The sequence below is a fragment of the Dromiciops gliroides genome, chromosome 2 (assembly GCF_019393635.1).
Source record: "Dromiciops gliroides isolate mDroGli1 chromosome 2, mDroGli1.pri, whole genome shotgun sequence".
NCBI classification, from domain to species: Eukaryota; Metazoa; Chordata; class Mammalia; order Microbiotheria; family Microbiotheriidae; genus Dromiciops; species Dromiciops gliroides.
The window spans coordinates 542,333,592-542,361,155 of NC_057862.1; the positions used below are offsets into that span (position 1 = coordinate 542,333,592).

Here is a 27,564-nt window from a genome sequence, read left to right on the forward strand (position 1 = left end):
AGACGCACGATGGGCGGACCCCGTCGCAGCCGCCGTTTCTGGGTGTGATTTTTTTTTTTTTTTTTTTTTTTTTGTGAATGGAAAAAAGGAGGTCGCCCGGCGGGTCCCGAGACTGCAGCGCAAGGCAGCTTCACTGCGCCGTCACTGCAACCGGAGTGGACACGGGCACGGACAAACAGTTGCAGCCTCGCTCCTCCCTCCCTTCCTTCCTTCCTCCCTCCCTCCCACCCTCTGCTCTCCGCGGTTGGAGGAGGGGAGCGGGTTAGGCCGGGCAGTGACCGATCACGCAGCGCTGGGACCCCCGCCGCGGTGCCCGTGACCCTGAGCGTCCCGCGGCGCCGCCGCAGCTTCCACTGCCTATGACCCTGGGCGCCCCGCGGCGCCGCCGCTGCTGCCCATGACCCTGAGCGCCCAGCGCTCGCGGAGATGCTGAGGATACGTGAGAGGCCGCGGCTGCAGTGCCCAGCGCGCGGGGACCGCGCCGCTGGCTCCGCCGTCCAGCCGGGCCCGGTCGGCCTGCTGTTGGGGGCCAGCCTCATCTAGGACCAGCCTCGGGCCCCGGTCGCCGCATCCTACCTGCACGCACGGGATCGACCCCTGTCACCCACTAAAATGAATGTGTTTTGCAGGACGAGGTGTGATCCTTGCCCTCCACATTACCCAGTCACATGTAGCGGTGTAAGTAAACGATTAATTCATTTTCCTGGTGGTAGCCGTCAGATCTCGCCCTCCTGCCAACCTTGTCCTCCTCTTTCCCTTATGCCCGCCACCCCCCCTCCCCTTTTTGCCTCTAATCTTTCCCACCCGCCGCCCCCAGGTCCCCTAGCAATGTTGCTTGGTTGGGCTGGTGAATTTCTCGGGGTGGGGGTGGGGGTGGGGGCGGGAACGGGGTGGGGGAGAGGGAGTGTGGAGCAACCTTTTCCGGGTTTTGTAGGGAAACGGAGCCGCCTTTATTCCATTGGTGTTTATGCCGAGTCTCCTTTTATTTATTTCGTGTGTGTGTGTGTGTGTGTGTGTGTGTGTGTGTGTGTGTGCGTGCGCGCGCGTGTGTGCGTGCAGGACAGCAGATCATCAAAAAAGAAAGGAAGAAAGACACCCCAGATTGGTAGCGATATTTTGTAACAATCAGTTGGCTTCTGTCTCTTAGCTGCCGGCCTAGAAGGCTCAGAGCTTGCAAACTATCCCTCTCAGGGCTTGCCCCCTTGGCATTCTCCTGCACCTAAGAATGTTGGTGGCGTTACTTAGTTTTTTTTGTTTTACTGGAATTTTTTTCTGAAATAATAATGTTATTTAAAAGAGAGGTCTGGGCCCTGCCTTCCTTTCAGTCAGGGTGTTAGATGCATCTCGCATCTCCACCTGTCCCAGAAATATTTCTGGATCCTTGTAAGAACGATTTTTAATAAAGACATCATACCTTTCCCTTATTTTTTAGGGTTCTCCTTTCCTTTTTCCTTGTGTAAGATGCAGGATATGGGAGATACTCGGGTGGGTTGCTAGGAGACAGACTAGGCTCCCTGGGAAATTCTGTAGTTTCCTTGACAACCAGGGATTGGGGCAGCCTCTAATGAGCAAACATTCTTTTGTTGTGGGTGGGGAAAGGGGGCTTTTCTGGGTTCTAATAAGTGGGGGTGAGGTTGAGATGGGAACCCAATGAAAGAAGAGTCAAAATTGATCAGTTCTTGTGGGTTAAGCGAGCACAAAAATCTGGGCAAGCAGAGTCAGGAAATCCTGTGGGGGAGCAGTAAGGGTTTTGGGGGGGGGAGGAGGGGCTGGTTTGTCTTTGATAAATAAGCAAGATGAGAGTTCATAATCTCTAGAATGGAAAGAGACTCAAACTTGCCTGTTGGGAGTGGGGGTTGGGGAGGGGAAGGAAGATCAGTAACCAAGTCTAGGAGGGTGATTAGGGAAAAGTCTGGAGGCCAGAAGAAAAAAGGAAGATGCTCAGAGGGAACTGGGGTCCTTGAGCTGCCAGTCATAGGATCAAATTAATAATAACTCACATTATAGCACTTTAGGATTTAGAATACTGTCATACACTGATAATTATAATACTATAACAGTATAATAACGTTTTGCAATAGAATGTTATTTCTGTGTCTCAGATACAGGTCCCCATTGAAAATAGGCCTGATTATGCTACCAGTGGCCTGACTTAATTGGGCCATCCTATATTATAGAGGGAGATGTAATTACATATATAGATATGGAATCTAGTATTATATAATGCCAGCATTACATAATAAGGAAAGTAGCTCCTTTCATCCCAGAATCTCAAAGCAATTTGCTGATATGAATTAACCAAGACCCAAGGGACCTCATGAAGTTCTCATCCCCATTTCCCCAAAGGGAAATAGCCACGTGCCCTCTGGGGAAGTGAAGTGCTTGGGAAATTGAGTGGTTAGTCCCTCTCTGAGTCAGTTTTCCTATTGAAGCTAGGCTGGGAACAGTTTTTTAACTGGAGAGGTATAGCATAGGTTGGAGCTAGAGGGTAGCAGAGTAGGTAGGGTATCAGGCATAAGAATAGGAAATTGAAAGGAGCCCTGGAGAGTGATTGGTCAAGGGGAATTTTAGATTGGACCCAACTCCACTAAGTCTTCATGTTTGATTTTACAGTACAGTACTTTCCCCCCCTCCCCCACCCACCCTCTTCTCTACCCTCTCAGTTTGTTTCTCCTTAAATGTGGCTCATGCAGAAGTCACCTCCCATTGGAGTTTGACTCTCTAAGTGCCACCTTATTGGTTATCTATCACCTCCTTAACGCTAGTGTTGTGTAAATTTTTCTTTGCTTATTTCTTTTCTTTTCTCTTTTTTTTTAACCAACAAAACCTCTGAGTCCAGAGAGGAAGGTGGCAATGCTGGTCTTTTGGAACCCAGTCTGTGCAGGAAGGCTGATAACACTGAAAATACAGCTAGATTTTCCAGCTTATTAAAAGCCCAGATTCAAGATATCCTTTTTCTTCTTCTCACTTCCTTATTCATTTTTCCTGGACCTAGAGACCTCTGGGGAAAAGTGACCCCTGAATTTTTCCATGGTAAATTCATCTTAATTTGCAAATTATTTTTTTACCCAGCATCTCAAAACTTTCCTGAAGTACCATTTCATATATTTACTTAAGAATTTTCATCATTTAAGTTCCCCCTTCTCTGCCCCTCTCCAACCTTCCATCCAACCACGTCCATAATGAACTAGAAAGCACCTACTAAGTGGCAGGAACTGTACTAAGGGGCTTCAATGACAAAGACAAAATTGAAACTGGACTTTTCTCCCCTCTAGTGGGCATCCTTACTTTTATATCAAAAACCCACTTTTTAAAAGTGATTCTTTAAAAAAAAAACAACCAAAAAACCTGTGATTCTTGTTAATGGGATGAAGAAAGAAGGAAAGGAGACTTCCCAATTGGGGAGGGTTAGGTCTGGAGAATAGAGGAGAAATCAGTACTGCAGGATGAGTTTGTCATTCTGAGTATGGCCCTCAGGCTAGTGCCAGGCCAGTTGGGGTGTGTTTGGTGGGGCGGGGTGTGGACCACCTTATGCTAATGCAGGAAGGAGACAATATCCCTAAAAAAATCCCTGCTGTACTTTTTTGCTCAGATGCACCCACTCACAAAAACCTCCGTTGCCATTGTTACTTGGATATTTTGGTTCTGCATTCCTGAACGTTGGCACAATGTTACAGCATCCCAGGAGCCTCACAGGAATGTGGGAGCTTCTACTCCCTCCCTTCAAGCTGGCCTTCAAGGTTGGATGGGTTAGGGAGACAGGACTGTGTACCTCCTTAAAATTATTTTCTGTTTTTCTTGAACCCAGAAGGGTTAGTCCAGTTTGTTCCAGCTTCCAGGTTTGCTTAGCCTGACTGTCCTGCATATTCTCTACACACCTGGCATACATAGCTTACATACCCCATATACCCTGAATCTCTTATACACTTCACACATTATACCCCTGCATGTATATTTATACCATACATGCCCTATATGGCCTAAACACTTTGTACCCTATGTACCACCCTCCGCATAGTCCATCTGCCCTGCATTCCTTGAACCCCTTTCCTACCCTACATAGTTTGCTTGTCTTGTGTATGCTGTACTCCCTAGCTGCATCTCACAGACTGTGTGGCCTGCCTACCATGTACCACCTGCATACCCTACCCTGCACAGCTGGCCTGCCCACCCTGCCTTCTGACCACACCCTGTTATGACTTATGTGCGCAGAGTACACACAGGAATGCATGGGCATGGTGCTGGCTCAGCTTTTTTAGGCTTATACCCAAGCTCTTCCCATCCGAGTGAATTCCCAGACTGTTTGCTGTTACTGCCATTGTGGAGTCTAGTAGGCATAGCTCCCTTGAGCTAAGGGCCTCCCCATACTACCTTTTTAAATGTCTCCGTGAGAGTTCACATGGACACAAGCATTTTCTCCTTCTTTATCTGAATTCCCCTCTCCTAGTCTTGGAGTTCCCTCTCAGCTCGGCCGAGGAAGAAACTGAGGCAAGGGTCAAGTAAAAGAGTAGTCACCACTGAGTCTGTGCTTGATTTAGCAGTTCAGACTTGGGAGTCCCTGATATACTGTTTGAGTACTCTAGCTGAAACAACCAGTCAGTGTTGGGAGCTTCCTGACAGGGGTACCCCAGGACTGTAACTTTCAAAACAAGGATTCTTTTGTTCAATGAGTGGAAAGTGTCTATGGGAGCTTGACCTTCAGTTTCATAGGACCAGGACGTAGGATATCTGGATGAGATGCTGAGGTAGGGATCATGGGAGGGCTGCAGGCACAAGCATTGGAAGATGTGGCTGGACAGCCTTCCCAACTTTGCCCTCATCACCATCCTAGGGTCCCTGATTAAAATATCCAGGCAGGCCAGATCGACCTAGGTAGTGGTGGGTTGGCCTAGTGGAAAATCCTGAGTTCTATCTAGTGACTCTAGAAGCTTCCCCCAGATTTAGGCTGGCAAGGAGAGAGAGAGAGAAAAAACACTTCTGAAGCAGCAGAAGCCAGAGCCCTGGGGAAAGGGGAAAGGGCTGCTAGCCCCAGGAATGGCCTGGTGGGAGTTTCCAAAAGAGAAATGGAGGGGGAAGGGAAAGCCTGCTGCTGGCTTTGACAAGTCCATTAAATTTTAAAGTGGTTCTGCCTCCGTGCATGCTGGGAAGGGGTGGGGACCTGGCTGAGCCTTCATCTTCTCTCAGCTGTTTGCTGTTCTGTTGCTACTGCTGCGCTAAAAGGAAGAGGGCAGGGTAGAGCAGGAGAAGAGGGAGAGACCCTTGTCAGACTGGCAGAGGGACCCTACCCAGGGTCTTGAATGGAGAGGGTATCTCCTCCCCCACTCTGATGCCTAACTCAGAGGTGAGAGCCTGATGGAATTGTCCCTGTTTTCCCAGCCTCAGGAGGACCATTGCCCCCTTCTCTTACAGTCTTCCTGTTTGCAATCTCTTCCTTGATGCCAGGGCTTTTCTTTTGTTGGCCTGGCACCCACCACCACTTACCAGGATAGCTTTTTCATCTGCCCTGTCCCCATCCTTTTGCACAGCAAAGTTGCCCAGGGAGTCGTTCAAGTCCAACTCCTCCTTCCCCTGTTGGGAGAAGCTGCCTTGGGTTAAGTTAGACCTTTTCTTATATCCTTGTGAAGATGACTTGGAGAGCAGCCTTAACTAGACCTGCTCTTTTCTCCCAGGTCCCAATTAATGGATTCTGACATGGATTATGAGAGGCCAAACGTAGAGACCATCAAGTGTGTCGTGGTCGGGGACAACGCTGTCGGCAAGACCAGGCTCATCTGTGCCCGCGCCTGCAATGCCACCCTCACCCAGTACCAGCTGCTTGCCACCCATGTGCCCACAGTCTGGGCCATTGACCAGTACCGGGTGTGCCAGGAGGTAAGAGGTGTAAGGGGGTGGGGTCTACATCTTTGATTTTTCCATACCTGTGGCTGCAGGCCACTATACCCAGTTTTCAGGTCAGGGCAAAGGTTATTGGCAAAGCTCATGGTACAATTCTCTGACCAGGGGCTATTATCTAAGGAAGGAAAAGCTTTAGGAGGCATACCTAAGGGAGTTACCCTAGGGAGTATGATCAGTTTAGAATAATGTGGCCTTATGGTGGGAACATAGTATTGAAAACTTAGCATCAATTCTCCATTATCATCCCTATTCAGTCACTGAAGCCAATCATTCCAATATGGTACAGGGAATACTTCTTAGATTCAGTCACAGTTTGGCTTCCTATAACTTCCAGTTACTTACTGGTCCTCATTCTGTCATCTGGAGCCACACAGTTTAAATGTAATGCATCTTCCCCATGACAGCCCTTCAGATAATTGGAGTCAGCTGTTGATTCCACCTTCATGCCTTCTATTTTCTATGTTAGACTTCCCTTCATTCATTCTTATTTTCAGCTCATTGTCCCACAAACATGCTATAATTTATTGATATCTTTCCTATACCATAGTTTCTCCAGACTGAATAAGATGCTTCAGATAAGGTCTTTTTTTGTTTGTTTGTTTGTTTTTGGTTTTTTGTGGGGCAATTGGGGTTAAGTGACTTGCCCGGGGTAAGTGTTAAGTGTCTGAGGCCAGATTTGAACTCAGGTACTCCTGAATCCAGGGCCGTTGCTTTATCCACTTCACCACCTATCTGCCCCTCAGGCTAAGTACAACAGGACTCTAACCTCTGTTGTTTAACTGCCACATCTTACTGTGACTTACTGAATTTGCAGTCCACTAAAATGTCTAATTTTTTTTTTCTAATGTGGGCTCTCATCCCATAATCATTCAGTTGATTTTTTGAACCTGAGTGCCAAACTTTTACATTTATCTAAATATTTTTCTATAACCTGATTCTGTCATCTAATGTATTAACTATCATTTCTACATTGGTATCATTTACATATTTGTTAGTTCTACCATTGATGTTTTCATTAGGAGTCATTAATAAAAATAATAAATAATAAAATTTAATAAATAGAATAGTCAAGGACAGAGCCCTGTGGTACCCCCTTCAGCTTGACATTGATTCATCCAGGTCTGCTATCGTGCAGTCCACATTTCTTCACTTCATCCATATGGGTATCAAGGGAGACTATTTCAAAATTATTGCTCAATCCAGATATGTTATTGTTACAATATTTTGCCCAACTATTAGCTTAATAACTATTGGAAAAAGAAATTATGTTCGTCTAGTGCAGGCATTCTTAATGTATTTTGTGACGCGGACCCTCTGGCAGTTTGGCAAAGCCTGTGTACCCCTTCTCAGATTAATGTTTTTAAATAATTGAAAGAAAATGTTAAATTTCAGTTAGAGGTTAGAGAAAATATAGATGTAATTGTTTTTCCCATTCAAGTTCATGGGTCCCCTGAAATCTTTTCAGACCCCTTAGGGAGGGGTTCATGGATCCCAGGTTAAGAACCCCTGGTTTAGTGTAACATATTCTCAGTGAACTTATGCTAGCTCCCAGCAATCAGCCTTTTTTTTTTTTTTTGTAAATGTTCACAAAACACTGTCTAATAATCAGTTCTAGAATGGGGGTTTTTTTGCTTTTCTTAAAATAAATTTTACTGGTATATTTTTCTTCTATTACCAAAATTTCCCCCAGCATCCCTTCTCCCCTCTCCCAAAGAACCATCCATGCAACAACTAATATTTTAAGACAAATAAAGCAAAAGAAAAATTTTAAAACCCAGCAAATAAGTTCTAGAATTTTACTAATTCCACCCTTCCTCCCCCCGCCCCCACCACAACCAACATTCTTAAGTGCAGAACAAACCAGATTAAAATGTTATTGGAAAATATTTAGCAACATGAAAACACAATAAACAATGTTCATATATGGTTTTCTAGGCCAATATGCAGGCAGCATACTAGAGGTTTAGTGGCTTCCATTTCTATTTGAGTTTGATATCACTGGTGTACAGAATTCACTTTCTCTCTTTGAAAAGCTCTGGATTTGCCCATATTCAGTTTTCTTCTGTCCTTCTCGTGCTCCATAATTTTTAATGATCCTTCTCAACAGTTCCTTGATAGTTTCCCTCAGTTTTTCTGGTATCCTGGGATATAACTGCCCCAGACGGGCGATCTGAACTCATTTAGAGACGTTAGCTGCTTCCTTAATTGTTTCCTCCCCGATCTTTGATTTTCAGACCCTCTCAAAAAGCATTTGTTCCCTTTCCACTCAGGAAATCCTTCTCCTTGACAGAGAAATTGGAAGTAAAACAGCCACTGAGTAGTTGGTTCCATTTTCTCTTTGTCATCTTGTAAATATTACAGCATCCTCACCAGCTGCTGGCCCATCTCTTCCTTGTTCTTTACCTAAACATACTCTTTCAAAAATTTTTTGTTATACTCAGCATTTTTTTTTTTCCGCAAGCCTCAGCTCATTCTGGACCTTAGCCTTCCTGCTCCCATTCTTACAGGACCTCACCAGTGTTTTGTTTTTTCCCTTGATTATGTACCTTTTGCAACTATTATTACTTTTAACCATTGTTTAAAATCTGATCTAAACAAAAGCATCTGGTGAAGCCGAATTGGTCTCTTTAGAACTCTTCCCTTTTGCCTTATCGTTTTTTAGTTAGTACATCCTCCTGTATATCTCTCTGTCCTTTTTGAGTCGTCTTTTCAAGCTACAGCATCACAGGGTAATAGATTTAGACTTGGCCTTTGAGGTCATCTGCTCCAACCCTGTCATTTTACAGATAAGGTAGCTGGAAGCCCCAGACCCTTGTTTCATATCACTCGGCTACTAAGTAGCTGTCAGGATTTGAATCCAGGCCCTCTAACTTCAAATCCTACATTCTTCCCAATGTACCACACTGCCTTCCTAAGCAGATCAAGTGTTTTGATGATCAAAGTTTCTTAGTTCTTTTGACCTTCTTGTGGTAATTTTTTTTTTTTACTTATCTGTAAGAAATCATCAGAGCTCTTGTCTTTATCCATTTCCCATTTTTTAGAATCTGGGGTTTTTTTTGGGGTGGGGTTAAGTTCATAAGATTATAGATTGAGAACTGGAAGAGCATCAGGTGTCACTTACACTTACATCTTACACCTCCCCCACCCCCCATTAATTTACAGAAGAGGAAAATGAGATCCAGACCTACCTGCCCAAGCTTAGCCAGGTAGGAAACATCAGAAGTGACATTTGAACCTAGGTTGTCTGACTCCAAAGCCAGTGCTCTTTCCACTATATTACTCTGATAATTACATTGTGTCTTCTTTTTCTACTAGTTGCTTGGTGTTGTAAGCATTTGCTCACTGTTAGAAATACGAGGACAAAAATGAAACAAATCCCTGCCTTCAAGGAGCTTACAATTTCACTTAAGGAAAAGAGAATGTGAACATATAAAATTAAATATCAATACAAATAAAGTAATATCTGTATTTTGACCTTTGCTAAACTTTGGCCACATCATGAGAAGATAGGACTCATTTGAAAAGACAGACCCTGACATTGGGAAAGATTGAAGGCAAAAGGAGAAGGGGGTGGCAGAGGATGAAATGGATAGTGTGATAAAAGCAACAAACATGAACTTGGACAGACTCTGGGAGATAGTGTTGGATAGAAGGGCCTGGCATGCTGTGTCCATGGGGTCACAAAGAGTTGGACAAGACTGAATGATTGAAAAACAACAAATAATAAGTTGATGATCCACAGTGTATTTAGGGTTCCCACAGGCTTCTCATTCTCTTCTTGTTGAACATATTTATAATACAAAAGCATGAGATTTCTGAGTAATTGTCAAGCTTTTGGTCTCCTTTATTTCACAGAATCTGAGTTAGAAAGAGAGCTCAGTGTCCCTCTGTGCCAACCCATCCTTGAAAAGGCCTTGATAAGGCCTTGATAAGTGGTAATCCAGTGTGCTTCAGGACCTCCAAAGAGGAGGAATCTTCTCTCTAGGCAGCCCATGTTCCTTTAGGATGGTTATTGTTAGGAAGTCTTTTCTGACATTAAACCTGAATTAGCCCCTTGACAACTTCTACCTGTTCTTTCTATTTCGGCATTTGGTGCCAAACAGAAGTCTCATCCTTGTTTCACATGACAGCCCTTGAAATGCTTTAGGATTCTTAATCATGGATCACATCTTTTCCAGTATGCTTTTTTTTTTTCTTCAAAAAGATCCAAGGGGCGGCTAGGTGGCGCAGTGGATAAAGCACCGGCCCTGGATTCAGGAGTACCTGAGTTCAAATACAACCTCAGACACCTGACACTTACTAGCTGTGTGACCCTGCGCAAGTCACTTAACCCCCATTGCCCCACCAAAACAAAACAAAACAAAACAAAACAAAGATCCAGACCCTCCCCCCCACCCCAAAATGGGGGGAAGACCTTTTGAGTAACTACATGACACTGTATATATTGACTTTATTTGGAGGCTCTTGTTAAGTCTTTTCTTGACCTTTTGCTCCTCTGAGAAAATGGTTTCAGAAACCATGCAAGGGAAGATGAGCTCATGTCAAATCAACAAGGATTTAGTAAGCACCTACTATGTTCCTAGCACTGGGTTAAGTAATAGGGACATAAAGAATGGCAAAAAGCGGCCCCTGTCATCAGGGGGCTGATGATCCACTGGAGGTAGACAACAAGCAAATGACTACCTTTGTCCGATATACAGACAGGGTAAACTCAAGGTAATCCTTGGGAGAAGGCACTAGAATTAAGGAGGGTTGGGAAAGGCTTCCTGGAAAGCTGGGATTTTAGTTGAGACTTGAGAGAAGGTAGAAGGCAGAGACAAGGAGGGAAAGAGCAGATCTGGCATGGGGGACAACCAGTGAAAAGGTATTATGAATGAGGTTATTGCCTTGTTGAGCACAATGATAAACTCCATCAGTTGCTATACTTGTGTCACCATGGAATACTTTGAACCTGCCTTCCCTTTAGCTATAGCTTTTTTCGTGCCTTCTGTTTATTTCCTATCGTTTCTTTGCATTCTTGGAAACCCCTCTTGATGTCAGTGGTGCAAGTGAGACGACAAGCCCTCCTTTGCTAGCATGCGGTCCAAGATGATATGGTTACTTTCTTCTAAGATTCCTCTTGCTTGCACTTCAACTGAGTCTTCCTTATTGGTCTGGATTGTGTTGAGAAGAACAATCCCCTCTGTTCCTTCTTCTTCCTTCTTAAAGATGAGGCATTCAGGTGGTGCTGTAGGTAAGGTACTAGATGCAGTGTCAGGAAGACCTGGGTTCAAATCCAGCTTTGGATACTTAGCTAGTTGTATGACCTTGGGCAAGTCACTTAACCACAGTTTGTCTCAGTTTCCTCATCTGTAAAATGGAGACAATAATTACATTTAACCCTCTCCCCCCCATTATTGGGAGGATAAAGTGAGATAATATTTGCAAAAGTACTTTGCAAGCTGTAAAGTGCTGTATAAATTGAAGCTATTATGAAATTGTTGATCAGGAAGAGATGTACTTGGGATACAGCAACTGGAATTCTTGTCAAGAGTCCTGAGCTCAGGAGGTGCTTGTGCATTTGGAACTGTAAGGAAGCAGCCAGCAGTAAAGAAGTAATGAGCATAACAAAGAATGGGTTCAAATGGCATTAAAAAGCTTTTGGCCCATGTACACAGTGGGCAAGTAGAAGGAACTGGCTGCCTGGCAAGAATACCTCTCTTTTATCCCCTCTTTCCCAATACTGCTTTAGGACCTGTAGGGTTTTCTTTTGTTGTAAAGGTTGCTCTTGCTGTTTGTTTTCCCCTTACAGAAATGTTGAGGAGTTAGGGGAGACCCAAACAATTTGAATTGTTCAGGATTCCACCCCCCATTTCCAGAGCGTTCTAGCTGATTTATAGGTGGATCCTAAACAGAGGTTCTCTTTTCGTTCCTCTCAAAGGTGCTGGAACGTTCTCGGGATGTAGTAGATGATGTCAGTGTGTCCCTTCGTCTCTGGGACACCTTTGGAGACCACCACAAAGACCGGCGCTTTGCTTACGGGAGGTAGGACCAGCCCCTGGCTGCCTGCATGGAGCCAGGTGGGTGGGTTTTTCCCCCTTCCCTGGGGAAGGTGGGGAGGAGTTAAGCCACCTTAAGCATGAGTATTCCAAGGAGAGGGGAGGGACTGTATTATCAGAGTCACCATAGGGTAAATATGTCTGTGTACTCATATCTGAAATTCCAGGTACAGATGTGCTACAGATATTTCTGTTAAATACGTTCTTTTTGTATAGGGCTGGGATTTCTATGTGTGTTGCATTTGTACATATGTGCACATATATACACATATATATGTGCATGCATCTGTTACACTGGCTTTATTCCTGAGAAAGGTGACCCCCTAACAGCAACTACTTTGTCATCCCCACCTCCAGATCTGATGTTGTGGTTCTTTGCTTCTCCATTGCTAATCCCAATTCCCTGCACCATGTCAAGACCATGTGGTACCCAGAAATCAAGCACTTTTGTCCAAGGGCTCCTGTTATCCTAGTGGGTTGCCAGCTGGACCTACGCTATGCTGACTTGGAAGCCGTCAATAGGGCCAGGCGCCCTTTGGCCAGGTAGAGGGGCTGGGAACTAGAGCCATCTAGAATGGGAGGGCAGTGTTGCTGGCTTTGGGGGCTTTCTCTTCTGAAAAGAGGACTACAAGGCGCACTTCAGGAAGAATCAAGAGAGGAAGTGGGTGGAGAGAAGAGAATGAAGGCTGGAAATGGAGGTCAAAGGTAGAAAACAAATTATGCCCCAAGTTGAGGAAGAGAAGGGAAGGCAGAACAGCAAAGTGCTCTCTGCTTCATCTTCCGAGGTCTATATCCCCATGTCCTCTTGGTATCAGCTGGAGGAGTAAGCCAGGGTTTTTCCCAGTCCAGTTGTGTGTTTACTCATTCACCAAATGTTTATTGAGCCAGCATTGTGTTGGAGGCATGGGGAGCAAAAAAGCTTGAAGATGTATTTATTACCTCAAGGATCTCAGAGTCTAGTTGGGAAATCAAGATTAAACACATCTGAAACAAATGAGTTATGGGGGGGTCAGTGGTTAGGTATAGACACTGAATGTCCTAGGAGAAAGCAAAGAGTAACACTGTGGACTAACATGAGCAGGGAGTGCTTTAAGTTTAGGTGGGACTTGAGAGGAACCCTAAGGGAATGTGTAGAATTTGGATAGGTCAAAGAGCTGAGGGGAACAGATCAAGCAGACTCCAAGTGGAGGAGTAAGTATGGTCCGAGGAAGCTTCTGTGGGAGGGCCTACCTAGCTGGATCTGGACCATGACTAGACTTCCTTGGCCTTTGAGATTAATTTAGGGGAGGAACTACCTCCTCCTTCTACCACAGCCCAGTTTTTCTCTATCTTCCCACCCAGGCCTATCAAGCCAAATGAAATCCTGCCTCCTGAGAAGGGCCGGGAGGTGGCCAAGGAGCTGGGCATCCCATACTATGAGACCAGTGTGGTGGCACAATTTGGCATCAAAGATGTCTTTGACAATGCCATCCGGGCAGCCCTCATTTCCCGCCGTCACTTGCAGTTCTGGAAGTCTCACTTGCGAAATGTCCAGCGCCCCCTGCTACAGGCTCCGTTCCTCCCCCCCAAGCCTCCTCCCCCCATCATTGTGGTTCCAGATCCTCCTTCCACCACTGAGGAGTGTCCTGCCCACCTCCTGGAGGACCCTCTCTGTGCGGACGTCATTCTGGTGCTGCAAGAGCGGGTGCGCATTTTTGCCCACAAGATCTACCTCTCCACTTCCTCCTCCAAATTCTATGACCTGTTCCTCATGGACCTGAGTGAAGGAGAGCTGGGGGGTCCCTCTGGGTCAGGGGGCCCCCGCATAGAGGAGTCCCAAGGCCACTCTGACCACCACCACCACCATCATCACCACCACCATGGACGGGACTTCCTGCTGCGGGCAGCTAGCTTTGATGTGTGTGAGAGCACAGATGAGGGAGGGGGTCCTGGCCCAGCCGGCCTCCGAGCTTCCACTAGTGATGGAATCCTTCGGGGCAATGGGGCTGGCTACTTGCTTGGTCGTGGCCGGGTACTCTCATCCTGGAGTCGTGCATTTGTGAGCATTCAGGAAGAGATGGCGGATGACCCCCTCACCTACAAGTCACGATTGATGGTGGTGGTGAAAATGGATGCTTCCATTCAGCCTGGACCCTTCCGAGCTGTGCTCAAGTATTTGTACACTGGGGAATTAGATGAGAATGAACGGGATCTCATGCACATTGCCCACATTGCTGAATTGCTGGAAGTGTTTGATCTGCGCATGATGGTTGCCAACATCCTCAACCACGAGGCCTTCATGAACCAAGAGATCACTAAGGCCTTCCATGTTCGTAGGACCAACCGGGTTAAGGAGTGTCTGGCGAAAGGCACATTTTCAGGTATGGGGGACAAAGTGGGCATAAGAGTTGTGAAGAACACCTGCAGCAGGGTTAGTGGTTGAGAGCCAGAGATAGATTTTCTTCACTTAAATTACTCTTGGGTTTAGGTGGTTCATAGTGGCCTTTTCAGAGCTTGGTTGATTCTGACTTCCTTTCTGAAGACCAAAGGGGAGGAGGGGCTAGCAGTGCCCCAATCCCAGCTGGGTCAGTGTGTGAGCAAAAAGTCAATCACTGCTTGGCTTTACCTAAGCAGAGCCCTTCTCCATCTGTGCCTTGGATATACCGTCTAACCATCCAGAGGCTGTATGACTCCTGGAATTTTCTCTCTCATCTCCTGTCCCTCAGTATCTCCCCTCTTCTGGAAGGTGAGAAGGCCTAAGACTAGTGAGATTTGGAATGAGAGCTTTGCTATTAAGTAACTGGGACACCCATTTCTCATGCCTTGGATCAAAGGACCATGGGGTCCCTGGGCTGAGAGCTTGGGTACGTTGGAGGTGATATCAAGGAAGTACTCACAGATCTTGGAGGAGGTGCAGCTTTAAGGAGAGATTTTGATTTGCTGACAAACCCTGTTCTGGCATCCCTGGTTCTTTGTTTTAAAATTAAATTTTATTTATTTTCAAATGAAGATCCACCTTCTCTCTATCCCTCCTCCTCCCACCCCCTGTTGAGAAAGCAAGAACAACAACTGTTATAAACACATAGTTGAGCAAAACAAATTACTGCACTGGCCACGTCAAAGAAAATATACCCCAGTCTGCCCCAAGTCCATCCCTTCCCTTTCTGGAAGTGAGTTAGCATTTTCCATTATGAGCCTTCTGGTGGGTCATTGTATTGACCAGAGTTCTTAAGACTTTCCAAGTTGGCCATTGTCTTTGCAGCATTGTTGTTGTTGCATAAATGATTTTCCTGGCTCTGCTCACTTCACTCTGCCTCGGCTTATAGAAGTCTACTGGGAAGTAGTCCTTTTAACCTCTTTCCTTCTTCTGTGATTCTCACCCTGCAGACGTGACCTTCATCCTGGACGATGGGACCATTAGTGCCCACAAGCCTCTGCTGATCTCCAGCTGCGACTGGATGGCTGCCATGTTTGGGGGGCCGTTTGTGGAAAGCTCAACGAGGGAGGTAAGGATTTATAGAGGTGGGACAGGAAGGGGAGAAGAGGAGATAGGCTTCTGTCTCACCTGTAACATTAGTTAGCAAGTATTTATTAGGTGCCTACTGTGTGTCCACATTGATGGTCCCTTAAGGAGATAACGGGCAGGTAGAGAGACAAGACAAAGACATATGAAACAGACGAACCTCGGTGTGTTAAAAATAGAAATAATCCCTTTTGCCTTTAAGCCTGATGTTCTTCCCAGATTTCCTCTTTCTGCTGATGGTATCTATCACTCTTATTCTAGTTACCCACACCTGAAACCTTGGTGAGCTTTGATTGTTTCCTTTCTTCTATCCATTTAGAAACAGAGTCATATCCATTCTTCTTTGGAAACTTGTCTTGCACCCATCTTTTTGGATCCTAAAGTACCACCTTAGTTTGGGCCCTCATTACCAGGCTCACCTACCCTATTACAGCAACCTCTTGGCTGGTCTCCCTGCCTTCTCTCTTTCTTTTCCAAGTAATTCTACATCCCTGCTGTCAAAAATCTTCCCAAAGGCACACATGGGTCATCTCTTCATCTCAGAAGCCTTCCACAATTCCCCATTGAAGACAGGATCAAGTCCAAACTCTTTCCTGGCATTTCTGGCCCTCCTCCGGCTCTGCGTCCCTCCCTTTGCCACTCTGGTTCCTAACCCTCTGTTCCAGTCAGACTAGTTAGTATCCCCTGGTATAGGTTTGGCTCAGTTTTGAGGCCAACTCTTTGACCATAATAATAGTTGCATTTATATAGAGATTTGAAGTTTACACAGTGGCCCTGAAAAGAGGTGGTGCAGGTATGCATATTTTCTGGGGAACTGAGGCTCTGAGCTGAGAGGGAGCAGTTTTGAAGCTCACATTCCTAAGGAATGCTAAAGTTTGCAAGGAATTTAAAAAATTTTGGTCATCATCACCCTGCAAAGTAGTTTGACAGTACAAGTATTATCCCCATTTTACAGATAAGGAAACCGAGGCACCCTGATCTGATTTTCAGATGAGGCAAAGCAAGGAGGGATGGCTAACACACAGTGGATGACAGTTGGGATCCAAAAAAATCTTGGCAGTCGGGAACATTGGGCTGAAAATGTACTAAGAAGCAATTTTAAGAGGAATCAGTATAAAGCCTGCCACTCGGGTCTGAAAAGTTGGCTTCCAAAGTAGAAGATGGGGGAGGCATGGTTAGACAGCAGTTTGTCTGAGAAAAGATCTGGGTGTTAGAGTCGATGGAAGAACTCAATATGAGTCATCAGGGCGAGGCGGCAGCCAAAAGAAAGTTAATTTGATCTTGGGCTGTGTTAAGAGGAACAGCGCTTCCAGGAATGAGGAGGTGGCCATCGCCCTGGCCTCTGCTTTGGTCAGATCACCCTTGGGGCATTGTGGTCAGTTCTTAGGAAGAACATCAGTAAGCTAGAATGACGGGGCAGCCATGATGGTGAAGGAACTTGAGTTGATGCCCTTGTGAGGATGGAAAGATAGTCTGGAAAAGGGAAGAGTGATGGGGAGATGTTGTAGCCGACTTAAGTATCTGAAGGACTGTCATGTGGAAAAAGAGGCAGCCAGGTGGTACAGTGGATAGAGCACCAGATCGGAAGTCAGGAAGACCTGAGTTCAAATCTGACCTCTGACTAGCTGGGTGACCCTGGGCAAGTCACTTAACCCTGTTTGCCTCAGTTTCCTCATCTGTGGAATGAACTGGAGAAAGAAATGGCAAACCCCTCCAGTATCTTTGCCAAGAAAATAACAAATGGGGTCACGAAGAGTTGCATGTGACTGAAAAGACTCAACAACAAACACCAACATATGGAACAGAGCGTCAGCCTTTTTTCTTTAGGAACAATGAAGTCATGAAGAGGCTCAGATTGTTCATAAGTCTTCCCTTGTGCCAATTTTGAGTTTTCCAAGAGTGGGACAGGGCTGCCATAGGAGATACTATGTCCTCCCTCTCATTGGAAGTCTTCAGACATCAGTTCTGAGTTGGACTGCAATACCTCTGAAGTCCCTTCAAGATCTGACCTTCTGGGATTAAATTGGGTGTGATTTGTATGTGGTCACACTGCTAGCATGTGTCAGGGCTTAACCTCAAACCTGGTCTTCAGACTCCTAGCCCAGGGCTCTTTCATCACATTGCCTCCCTACTTCATGCCTCTCCTCTCACCTTTTCCCTATCCAGAGGGAAGACCTCATATTTCAGGGCCCAACTGAAGTTCCACCTTTTCCTTGAGGTATTGCCCAACTGTTTCAGACCTTATTGAATTGAGTTCCTTCTCCTTCGCACCACAACAACATTGTTGTGTGTCTTCTTTATATTAACACTGGATTCTACAGGGTTTTCTTATCTCCGTCTGTCCCTGAGATTTGGGAACTGAAAGGAGATTTCCCAAAAGAGTCATACAGACCAGGAGCATTTATTGTTTTCTTGTGTTTTTTGGTGAGGCAGTTGGGGTTAAGTGACTTGCCCAGGGTCACACAGCTAGTAAGTATAAAGTGTCTGAGGTCGGATTTGAACTCAGGTCCTCCTGAATCCAGGGCCGGTGCTCTATCCACTGCGCCACCTAGCTGCCCCCTAGACCAGTAGCATTTAAAGCAAGAGACTTTTTATTATGACTTTCGCACAGAGGAAGGCTGAAGACCTAGTAGGGGACACGCTGAGGTAAAAGCACGGACGTTCAAAGATAGAACCAGGCAAATTACAGGATGCTTGGGTTCGGTGGTCTTCAGACAACAGCATGAACAGAGTATCAGTAGCATCCTTGGCAAATCCAGGTTCTGCCAAACTCTTGTCTCTCCCTCATTCATGTTTCAAATACCAGGACCCTTTGTCTCCTTCATACAGTGATACAGGTTAAGGCCACAAGTTTTATGGGGGGCAGCAGGTTGTCACCACACATATCTCATTGCCTCCCTGTCTTCATCACAGCCAGGAAGACACCGTGGATAGCTCTAGGTGAGGGGAAGTCTCCACTGTCTAAGCATAGGCCGTAGGAAGCTTGTTAAAGTTTCCAGAAAAGCACAAAGTAAGGGTTTGAGGCAGGAGAAAGGGGGTGTTTTTGCAGCAGCAGTATACCACTGTAATCAACCACTGGATCTCTGAGAAGCCATCTATGCTGTTGGGCTGTGACCAGCATTTCACATGCATGCATTCTAGCCTCCCCAACTAGACCATAAGTTTCTTGAACGTGGATCCCGTGCCTTAATATTTCTTTTGTATGCTTCACCACACTAAGCCACGGCTGCGCACACAGTAGATATTCCATAAAAACCTGAGGGACAGGGGGCGGCTAGGTGGCGCAGTGGATAAAGCACCGGCCCTGGATTCAGGAGTACCTGAGTTCAAATCCGGCCTCAGACACTTACTAGCTGTGTGACCCTGGGCAAGTCACTTAACCTCCATTGCCCCGCAAAAAAAAAAAAAGAAAAGAAAAGAAGGACTCAGAAAAATAATTCAAAACAGTAAACCATCAAGTGTTAGGTTATGTGGTTGAGACTCTAAATGCTAAAGGTGATGAAGGAAGGAATAGCTCAGTGTAGGCAAGTTATAATTACAGCTAACTTTTGACTCCCCATCCCCACCCCAATATTCTTTCACTTATTCAGCAACCAGTGGAGTAACTGGGGAAGGCTTCATAGTGGGGCATGAACCAGGCTTCAGGGGATGTGTAGGACTTAGGTACTTGTATGGTCCAGAGGGGGGCAGGGGAAAGGACTGTGAGAAGGGGCATGATCTCAGAGAAGCCGACTTGACTCCAAAGTTCCAGCTAGTTCCCCACATAGCCTTGAAGGAACATGTCTGATGAGAAAGCATTTTCAGTTGCTGCACAACTCAGAAGTGATCTCCAGGGCCCAGAGCCATAGCATCAAAACCTAGAGGAAGCATCCAGCTGGCGCTAGATTGGCCCTTCCTTGTTCTCTATTCCTTGCAGCAGACAAGAGGCAAGCGGAGCTGGTGGCAGAAGGCTCAGGTGTCTAAAGAAGGTCTCCAAAGCTTATGAATTAGAGGAGGAGGTGGCTGGAGAGTGGTTGGAGCAGATAGGAGACTTATGAAGGGGAACTACACGTTCCATCTGCAAATAGGGTCTTTGTTGAGACTTCCACTGGAGATAGATCTTTGGGGTCCCGTGGAAGGAGGGGGCAGACAGGGTGTGGGAGTACTCAAGTCATGCCTTTATTAAGCAGCTGTGTGCCAGGCACCGTGCTAAGGGCATACAAAGCAAGGCCAGAGACGATGCCTGCCGTCAAGGAGCTCACTGTCTGATGGGGTAAACAACATGTAGATAACTATGAACACACAAGATATGTTCAGGGTAGGGGGCAGCTAGGTGGCGCAGGGGATAAGGCCTGGATTCAGGAGGATCTGAGTTCAAATCTGACCTCAGACACTTGACACTTACTAGCTGTGTGACCCTGGGCTTAACCCTCATTCCCCCCCCCCAAAGAAACAAAAACAAAAAGATATGTCCAGGGTAAATTGGAGATAATCATGGGAGGGAAGGGACTGGCTAAGACTTTAGCTGAGCAGCATGGAGGCTGGGTGGCACCACCTTCTGGGCCAGCCAGAGGCAGGTGCTCCTCACAGCTAAGCCTCACACTGTTCCCGTCTCCTCTGTTTCCCCAGGTTGTGTTTCCGTACACCAGCAAAAGCTGTATGAGAGCTGTGCTGGAATACCTCTACACGGGCATGTTCAGTGCCAGCCCTGACCTGGATGATATGAAGCTCATCATCCTTGCTAACCGGCTGTGCTTGCCTCATCTGGTCGCGCTCACAGGTAACTCGGCTTATCAGGGACTCCCCCTAGGAGAAAAATCTGAAGGACTTTGTGTGCATTCTCCACCTTCTCTCGCCACCCCCACCCCCCCCAACACACACACACCTGCCTCTGGTGGTATGGCCCATGAATGCTCCAGATTTTGTGTGTGTTAGCGATGCTGCTGCTGACCTTGTAGATTTGGGTTTGCAAAGGGAAAGCGACAAAGGTGGCTTGTTTCCTACAGTGCGTATAGTTCTGGCAGCTGCTACAAGGCAAGGAGTTGTATTTGCACCATGGACTTGTCATTTTGGCAGCTAGGAAGACTCATCTTCATGAATTCAGATCTGGTCTCAGACACTTAGTAGCTGTGTGACCCTGGGTAGGTCACTTAACCCTGTTTGCCTCAGGTGTCAAATGGATTAGAGAGAGAAATGGCAAACCACTCCACTGTCTCTGCCAAGGACATTCCAGATAGTCAGACATACAGAGCAACGACTCATTTTTTTATAACAGCTGCACTTCCTATAGGGATGGGCAACTAAGTAAATTTTAAAAACCCAAACCCAATAACAGTAGCTAGTAATTGCTATAATTATCTGCATGTTATGGATGAAAAAACCGAGGCAGAAAGAGATTAAGAGACTTGTGCAAGGGGCAGCTAGGTGGCGTAGTGGATAAAGCACTAGCCCTGGATTCAGGAGGACCTGAGTTCAAATCTGGCCTCAGACACTTGACACTTACTAGCTGTGTGACCCTGGGCAAGTCACTTAACCCTCATTGTCCTGCAAAAAAACCCCACAAACAAAAAAACCCCAGAGACTTCTGCAGGGTCACACAGCTGCTAAGTGTCTGACACAGAACTTCCTGACTTCAAGTCCAATGCTCTATCAACTGTGCCAGCCACCTGTCTCAATTTTGCTTTTTCTATAAAAATGGAACTTAAAAAGAAGGGTAGCATAAACATTACTTGGACCTAACTACTTTTAAAAAAGAAAAAGGATAATTTAACACAATTCAGGGGCAGCTACTGGTACAGTGGATAGAGCCCTGGGCCTGGAGTCAGGAAGAGCTGAATTCAAATCCTGCCTTAGACTCTTACCAGCTGTGTGACCCTGGGCAAGATACTTGACCCCGCTTACCCCAGTTTCCTTATCTATAAGATGAGCTAGAAAAGGAAGTGGTAAACCACTTCAGTATCTTTGCCAAGAAAATCCAAATGGGGTCTCAAAGAGTCGGACTGAAACAACTGAACAAAATTACAAACATCTCATTTGATCCTCATTAACAACTCTGGGAGGAGGTTATCTTTATTTCCGTTTTATGGGTGAATAAACAGACTGAAAAAGGGTAAATGACTTGCCCAGGGTCACACAGCCAGTGACTGAGGAGGGATTTGAACTCAGGTCTTACCTGTCTCCAGGCCCAGAGTACTATCCACTGTGCCACCTAGCTGCCTTGATTTTGCTTTTTCTATAAAAATGCAACTTATTAAAAGAGGTAACATAAACATTTATTAGGACCACATAATTTTTTTTGAAAGGATGAGGTAACACAATTTAGAACAAGATTCAAAGAAACAAATACTTAGGTATAATTAAGTATATCACTCACAAATTTTCAGCTGCTTTAATAAAATCCTGGTTTCGGGGCAGCTAGGTGGTGCAGTGGATAGAGCACCAGCCCTGGAGTCAGGAGTACCTGAGTTCAAATCCAGCCTCAGACACTTAACACTTACTAGCTGTGTGACCCTGGGCAAGTCACTTAACCCCAATTGCCTCACTAAAAAAAAAAAAATCCTGGTTTCTTTCTAAGTTTTGAGTAGATTTCAGTTGATTTCCTCTAACCCTTTTTTTTTTCTGGCTTGTGAGGTTTAGTTCTAGGCTCTGGGATCCCAGCAACCTTTGCCAGCTATCTAAACCCCTACAGCCTTACTCCTTTTATAGCAATGAAAGAGCGCTGTGGCACTTCTCACAACCTCATAGATAATGTGTGCATTTGTACTGCCCTGACTGATTCCTATGATATGTTTATTACAGAACAATACACGGTGACGGGACTGATGGAAGCCACGCAGATGATGGTGGATATAGATGGAGATGTCCTTGTTTTCCTGGAGCTGGCTCAGGTAGCTGGGGCTGGGAGAGTGCTAATTCTTCAGCACCCCACTTCTGAATCGGGGTCATTTATGCAAAGGGTAATAAGGGCTAGTAGACTGGTAGAGAGGAAGCAGACCCAAAGGCAGACTTACCCTCTATGTGGTCCATCTCCTGAGCCCATGCACTCAACTCTGCCTGGCACATAGCAGAAAAGGAGCTTTCCTGGAGGTAGGATAGACAGACGGAGCTGACTGGGACTCATTCTTGAGGCCTTGGTGGTTCGGAGGCAGGGCCCCTCCACTTTTGAAGGGTAGCCAGACTTACTGCTTATCCATTGTGCTCTGGAAATAACTTCCCAGAAAACAGTGCCTGAAGTACACCTTATTGGGATCAGTGTTTTGGGGTTAAAGCATTAAATGTGACGTGTCAGCCCATATGAGTCAGTACCATCTTAGTGTTTACTAAAGAGATCCCTTTCCCGTTTGATGCCTAACTTAAATGGAGTAGTGGGGGAAAGGTGGAGATGAGAAGGAAGGGATTGATTGAATACATAGGACAAGACTAGGGAAGGCAGGCCAAGGACACTTGGCAATAGGTAGAGAAATCAAGGTGAGGAACACTTAAGACAATGGGGAAGGAGCAGAGATATCAAGGATCCTGTGATCTCTTTGCCCCTTTGTCTAGAAGCTTTACTTTTGAAGATAGCCCCAAGAGTGTCTGTAAGGAAACCAATGTAGTTTCTGGCTAAAATTATTGTTGCGTTCTGTTCAATTCCCAGTTCCATTGTGCATATCAGTTGGCTGACTGGTGTCTCCACCACATCTGCACCAACTACAACAATGTCTGCCGGAAGTTTCCCCGGGATATGAAGGCCATGTCTCCAGGTGAGTGCTTTAGGTCCCAGTTCTCCACCCTCTTACCCTGACTTTGTCCCTCCTCTATAACCTAGGGGCCATTAAATTCATGCCTGAGCCTCTATTCTGGTCACAGGAATACTGGAAGACAGCAGTGTAGTCTTTAACAACAACAACAACAATAATAATAAAAATAATAGCTAGCATTTATATAATATTTACTCAGTGCTAGGCACTGTGCTAAGTGCTTTACGATTACTATATCATTTGATATAACAACAATTCTGGGAGGCAGCTAGGTGGTGCATGGATAAAAACATTGGCCCTGGATTCAGGGGGATCTGAGTTCAAATCCAGCCTCAGAAACTTAACACTTACTAGCTATGTGACCCGGGCCAGTCACTTAACCCCAATTACCTCACCAAAAAAAGAAAAGAAAAAGAAAGTGCCTGCTTGTGCTGGGCAGGTGACAGGGCTGAGGTCTCCCTCCATATTGCAGGAATACAGCCCAATCCAGTTCAGGGGTTCTGGGGGTGCTCGTGGGAGGATGCCAAGAAGGTGAGACTGACAGGAAAAAAAAGGACAAGACCCCAGGGCATGGCCTGGGGTGGGGGGCAATTAAGGTAGGAAATAAACACTCCAGCATGAGTTGGTCATAAGGACTTCTATGACTGGTACTCTCCCCAGGGTGGGGTAGTAGAAAGAGCTTGGAATTTTGAAGCCCTGGCTCTGCTACACATTTATTTTCTAAGTTACCTTGGACAAGTTATTTCTCCACAAATTCTGTCTTCAAAATGAGGGATTTAGGTTTAGGATATCTGCCCAAGGACCCTTCTAGCTCTAAATTCTAGGATCAGTTCAGACCTTTAATTTTAATTCTGAGTTAAATGACTTGCCCATGGTCTCATAGCTATTAAGTGTCTGAGGCAGGATTCAAACCTGGATCTTCCTGACTCTAGGTCCAGTGCCCTGTCCATTATACCAGACTACCTTCCAAAGCATCCTTTAAGGCCAAGCACAAACTTGACCTGCCCAATGAAGCCTCCTTCAGTTTCCTATTTTGAAAGCACGCTCATGCTCTTCTGAACTCTGATGACCATAGTGTCTGTTATTTCCAAGCTGCTTTCTATATGGTGTATATCTTTTCTCCTAGACTCAGCACTTCCCATAGGCAGGGACCATGTCTTCATCAGTCTCTTCTCCCCGTGCAGGTTGAACACCCAGGAGGTGGTCAGTCATAGTTGTTGATCACATCACTCGAGGGTCTCCTGGCACCTTGAAGAAGGAGTATGTTTAGATGTCTCCTGGCTCTCCTTATTCTAACCCATTCCCATTGTGTTCTCCAGAAAACCAGGAGTATTTTGAGAAGCACCGGTGGCCACCTGTCTGGTACCTAAAAGAGGAAGATCATTACCAGCGAGCCCGGAAAGAGCGAGAGAAGGAGGACTACCTCCACCTGAAGCGGCAGCCTAAAAGGAGATGGCTCTTCTGGAATGGACCCTCCTCTCCTTCCTCCTCTGCAGCCTCCTCTTCATCTCCCTCCTCCTCTTCTGCTGTAGTTTGAGAGCCACTTCAGCCCTCCCAGGATGGTCCCACTGCTCTCCTCTCCTAGCCACCTGCCCCAGCCCCCCTCAGTCCTCCTTTATCTGCATTTCGTCCCTCTCCTCTCACCAGGGACAAGAGGACCTAATCAACTAGGCCCATGAGGGTGGAGCAGATACACCAGCCAAACCATCTCACTGGAAGAAAGACCGGGCTCTGGTGAGAGGAGTGGGGACTAGCTGAAAATGGGAAGGAGCCAGAGCTTTCCAGGACTCCCCAAATGAGGCATCAGGGAGAGCCAGCGCCTCAGTCGTCCATCCTCTTTCTTCCCTTTTGGAATTTGGAGCCCTAGGCATGGCTGGAGAGCCACGAGCCAAGGGAATCTAAGACATCTGGGTTTACGGGAAGTTGTGATTTTTGTAGAGGGGTTTATTTTTGGACTGGGGGAGAGGGTCCCAAATTCCTTGGTGAGGAGAGAACAAGGTTTCTCCCAGAACTGTTTTCCCAAAGGACTTGTAGTCCACAAATGCATTGGGGGAAATTTCACTTGGGGCAAAGTCAAACGCTGTCCCTCTCTCTTCTCCCCCACCCTCCACTTTATTTGTAAAAGCCAGTGTAGGAATTATCCTCACCCCATCACTAGAGCTGCTCATCTTGGAAAGTGTCTATGAGAGGAAGATGGTGGGAGGGCTAAGAGAGCCTTCTTCCTACCCATCACCCAGGCACTTTAGAGGTGCCTTTGTAGACCTGGCAAGTCCCTGGAATTTGAATAGAGCTATAGGTGTTCAGAGCTCCCCAGGCTAGAAATGATGGTGCCAGTGAGAGACTCCTCCCGGCTTACCTTCTTCCACAAGGCCTAGAGAAAACTTACTCACTAGACAGAAACCAACAGGAAGAGGTAGAAGTTAGTAGGAAAGGAAGGAAGGTAGAAGGGAGTGAAATTCGATGTTCAACAACTACCAATTCATAGGACTTAGAACCAGAAAGAGCCATAGAGATGATCTAGTCCGTCTGGGGAGTTTAGGTGACTTACCTAAGGTCACATAGGTAGTTTGTGGTAGAGCTAGGATTCAAACCCCCAGGTAATCTGCCACTACATCACAATCTTCCTCTGCTCTTCCCAACCTCTGAACAGAGCCTGGCTTTTGGGAGGAGGAGAGGGGAAGAGGGGGAGGTTACAAGGGGAGGCAGAAATAGCCAAAAGAAATCCCCCCACTCCATCAAATCTTCCCACAAACTCTACAGAATGAAAAGCAGAAAAAGATACTTTTTATTAAGCCAAACAAAAGCCCCGGAGGCCAAGAGAGAAGGTTGCTGGGGATGAAGGAAGGGATAATTGGGTTGTGGGAACCACTCTGCAAGCCCAGTGGAAAGAGAGTCCTCTGTTTCCTGACTTTATGGAGCCCTGGAATCACTGATTGGGGGGTTCAGATGGGCTGGAGGTAACCCGTGGCCCCTTGAAGCCTAGCGATTGACACTTTTGCCCAAAATGGCTTCTGTTTCCTCCCAGTCTGAGGTTTTCCCTTCCCTGAAAGTGAAAGTCACCCACTTGGTCTTTACTGGGTAGTATCATGGGGTATTTTGTGTTGCGTGTGTATGGGGGGTAGTGTTAAATCAGGAGGAGTTGGGGAACTGGCTTTCATTTAAATTTATGGCATCTCTTCCCCCACTCCAAAATTTGGGAGAGTGGCAAAGGGACAGTGTCAGTGTCAGGGCAGCCCCTGCAGCCCCCATGGGGCAAAAGGAGGGCAGGCAAAGCCCCTTTCTCAGTACTCCTTCCTCTGACCCCTGCCAAGATTCTAGATTGACCAGCTTGCTTGGCTTATTGTAGAGCAAGCCTCGTTCTGAAATTACACTGTGGGGACCACTAGAGCTCTGTTTCCATGTATACTATCTGCCCTGGGGCCCATTTCCCAAGCTTACTGGTCATGTTGGTGATGTGCCGCCCTCCGCTGGCCTACTCTTCTCCCTGTATGCCCAGGCACAGGAGGATAAGGCTGGTGCTATGTTGACAAATGCTGCTTTACCCTTGGTTTCTCCTTAAAAGAAAAAGAGGGCAAGTATGGTGGTCACAAACCTCCCTCCATGGGGGCAGGGTAGAACTGATCTTCGCAGGGCCTTTTCCAAGCCCACAGACCACCTTGGCAGAAAGGTGGGATGGGGACTTGCCCAACAAAAGATGAAGAGGTGGGAGGCTCTGGAAGACCTCCTTGTGTCAGGGAGGTTTCCAGAGAGCTTTCAGGTCTGTGTTCAGAGTAAGAGGGTAGGAGGTCAGTTGAGGGAGAAAAGGGAGAGAGATCCAGTGATTGGAGCTGAATAATTGGAGTTACCTGATTGGAAAAATGAATTCTTCCTTTTCAAAGGCTCATTTCCTAGGTAGGCCTGGACAGAGCCTTGGAAGAAGAGAGACAAAAGGGAAGCAAACATAATGCCCAGTGAAGGACAGTTATTCCCTCAGGGATCCCTCTCCCCTTCTCCCGAGCTGTGCCCTCAGAGCCAATTTCTATCACCCTCTGGTCCAGTTTGTGGCCCAGGGTGCCAACCTAGCTGAACCAGCCCTTAGAGGGTGAACAAACTCTGACCCCTTGCAGCAAAGCAGATAGACCTCTCTGCTGGGGGTATTCCCAAGAGCTGGTGAGAGTTAATGTAACTCACCCATGCAGGGCATGGTTGACCGAATTACAGAGGAAAAGGAGAACTGATGATACTCACTGGGAGGTGGGAGGGAAGGAGGAGAAAAAAAACCCAACCCTCTTTTTATACAAGGTTTCATATTTAATTTGATCATAAATTCATAAATACATAACTATTTTATACACAATGCCATTGTTATCATTCTTGCTCCTCCGGAATGACTGAGTTTCTTGGACCAATTCTGAGAAGACAGAGTTGCAAG

General features: G+C 46.3%; 1 protein-coding gene across 2 annotated transcripts; it reads left to right on the forward strand.

Moving 5' to 3' along the window:
- Positions 1 to 87: 87 nt before the first annotated feature.
- RHOBTB2 (Rho related BTB domain containing 2) lies at positions 88 to 27,489 on the forward strand. Of its 2 annotated transcripts, XM_043981708.1 has the most exons (10): positions 88 to 678; positions 5,670 to 5,871; positions 11,816 to 11,919; positions 12,291 to 12,476; positions 13,275 to 14,293; positions 15,300 to 15,418; positions 20,044 to 20,194; positions 22,213 to 22,301; positions 23,051 to 23,156; positions 24,473 to 27,489. In XM_043981708.1, exons 1-10 carry the CDS (start codon positions 617 to 619, stop codon positions 24,688 to 24,690), a joined length of 2,256 nt encoding a protein of 751 aa, XP_043837643.1. In that variant the 5' UTR covers positions 88 to 616; the 3' UTR covers positions 24,691 to 27,489. The 2 variants fall into 2 exon arrangements, with proteins under 2 accessions (XP_043837643.1, XP_043837644.1); XM_043981709.1 differs by lacking the exons at positions 88 to 678; positions 5,670 to 5,871 and having other exon boundaries at positions 11,816 to 11,954.
- Positions 27,490 to 27,564: the final 75 nt, after the last annotated feature.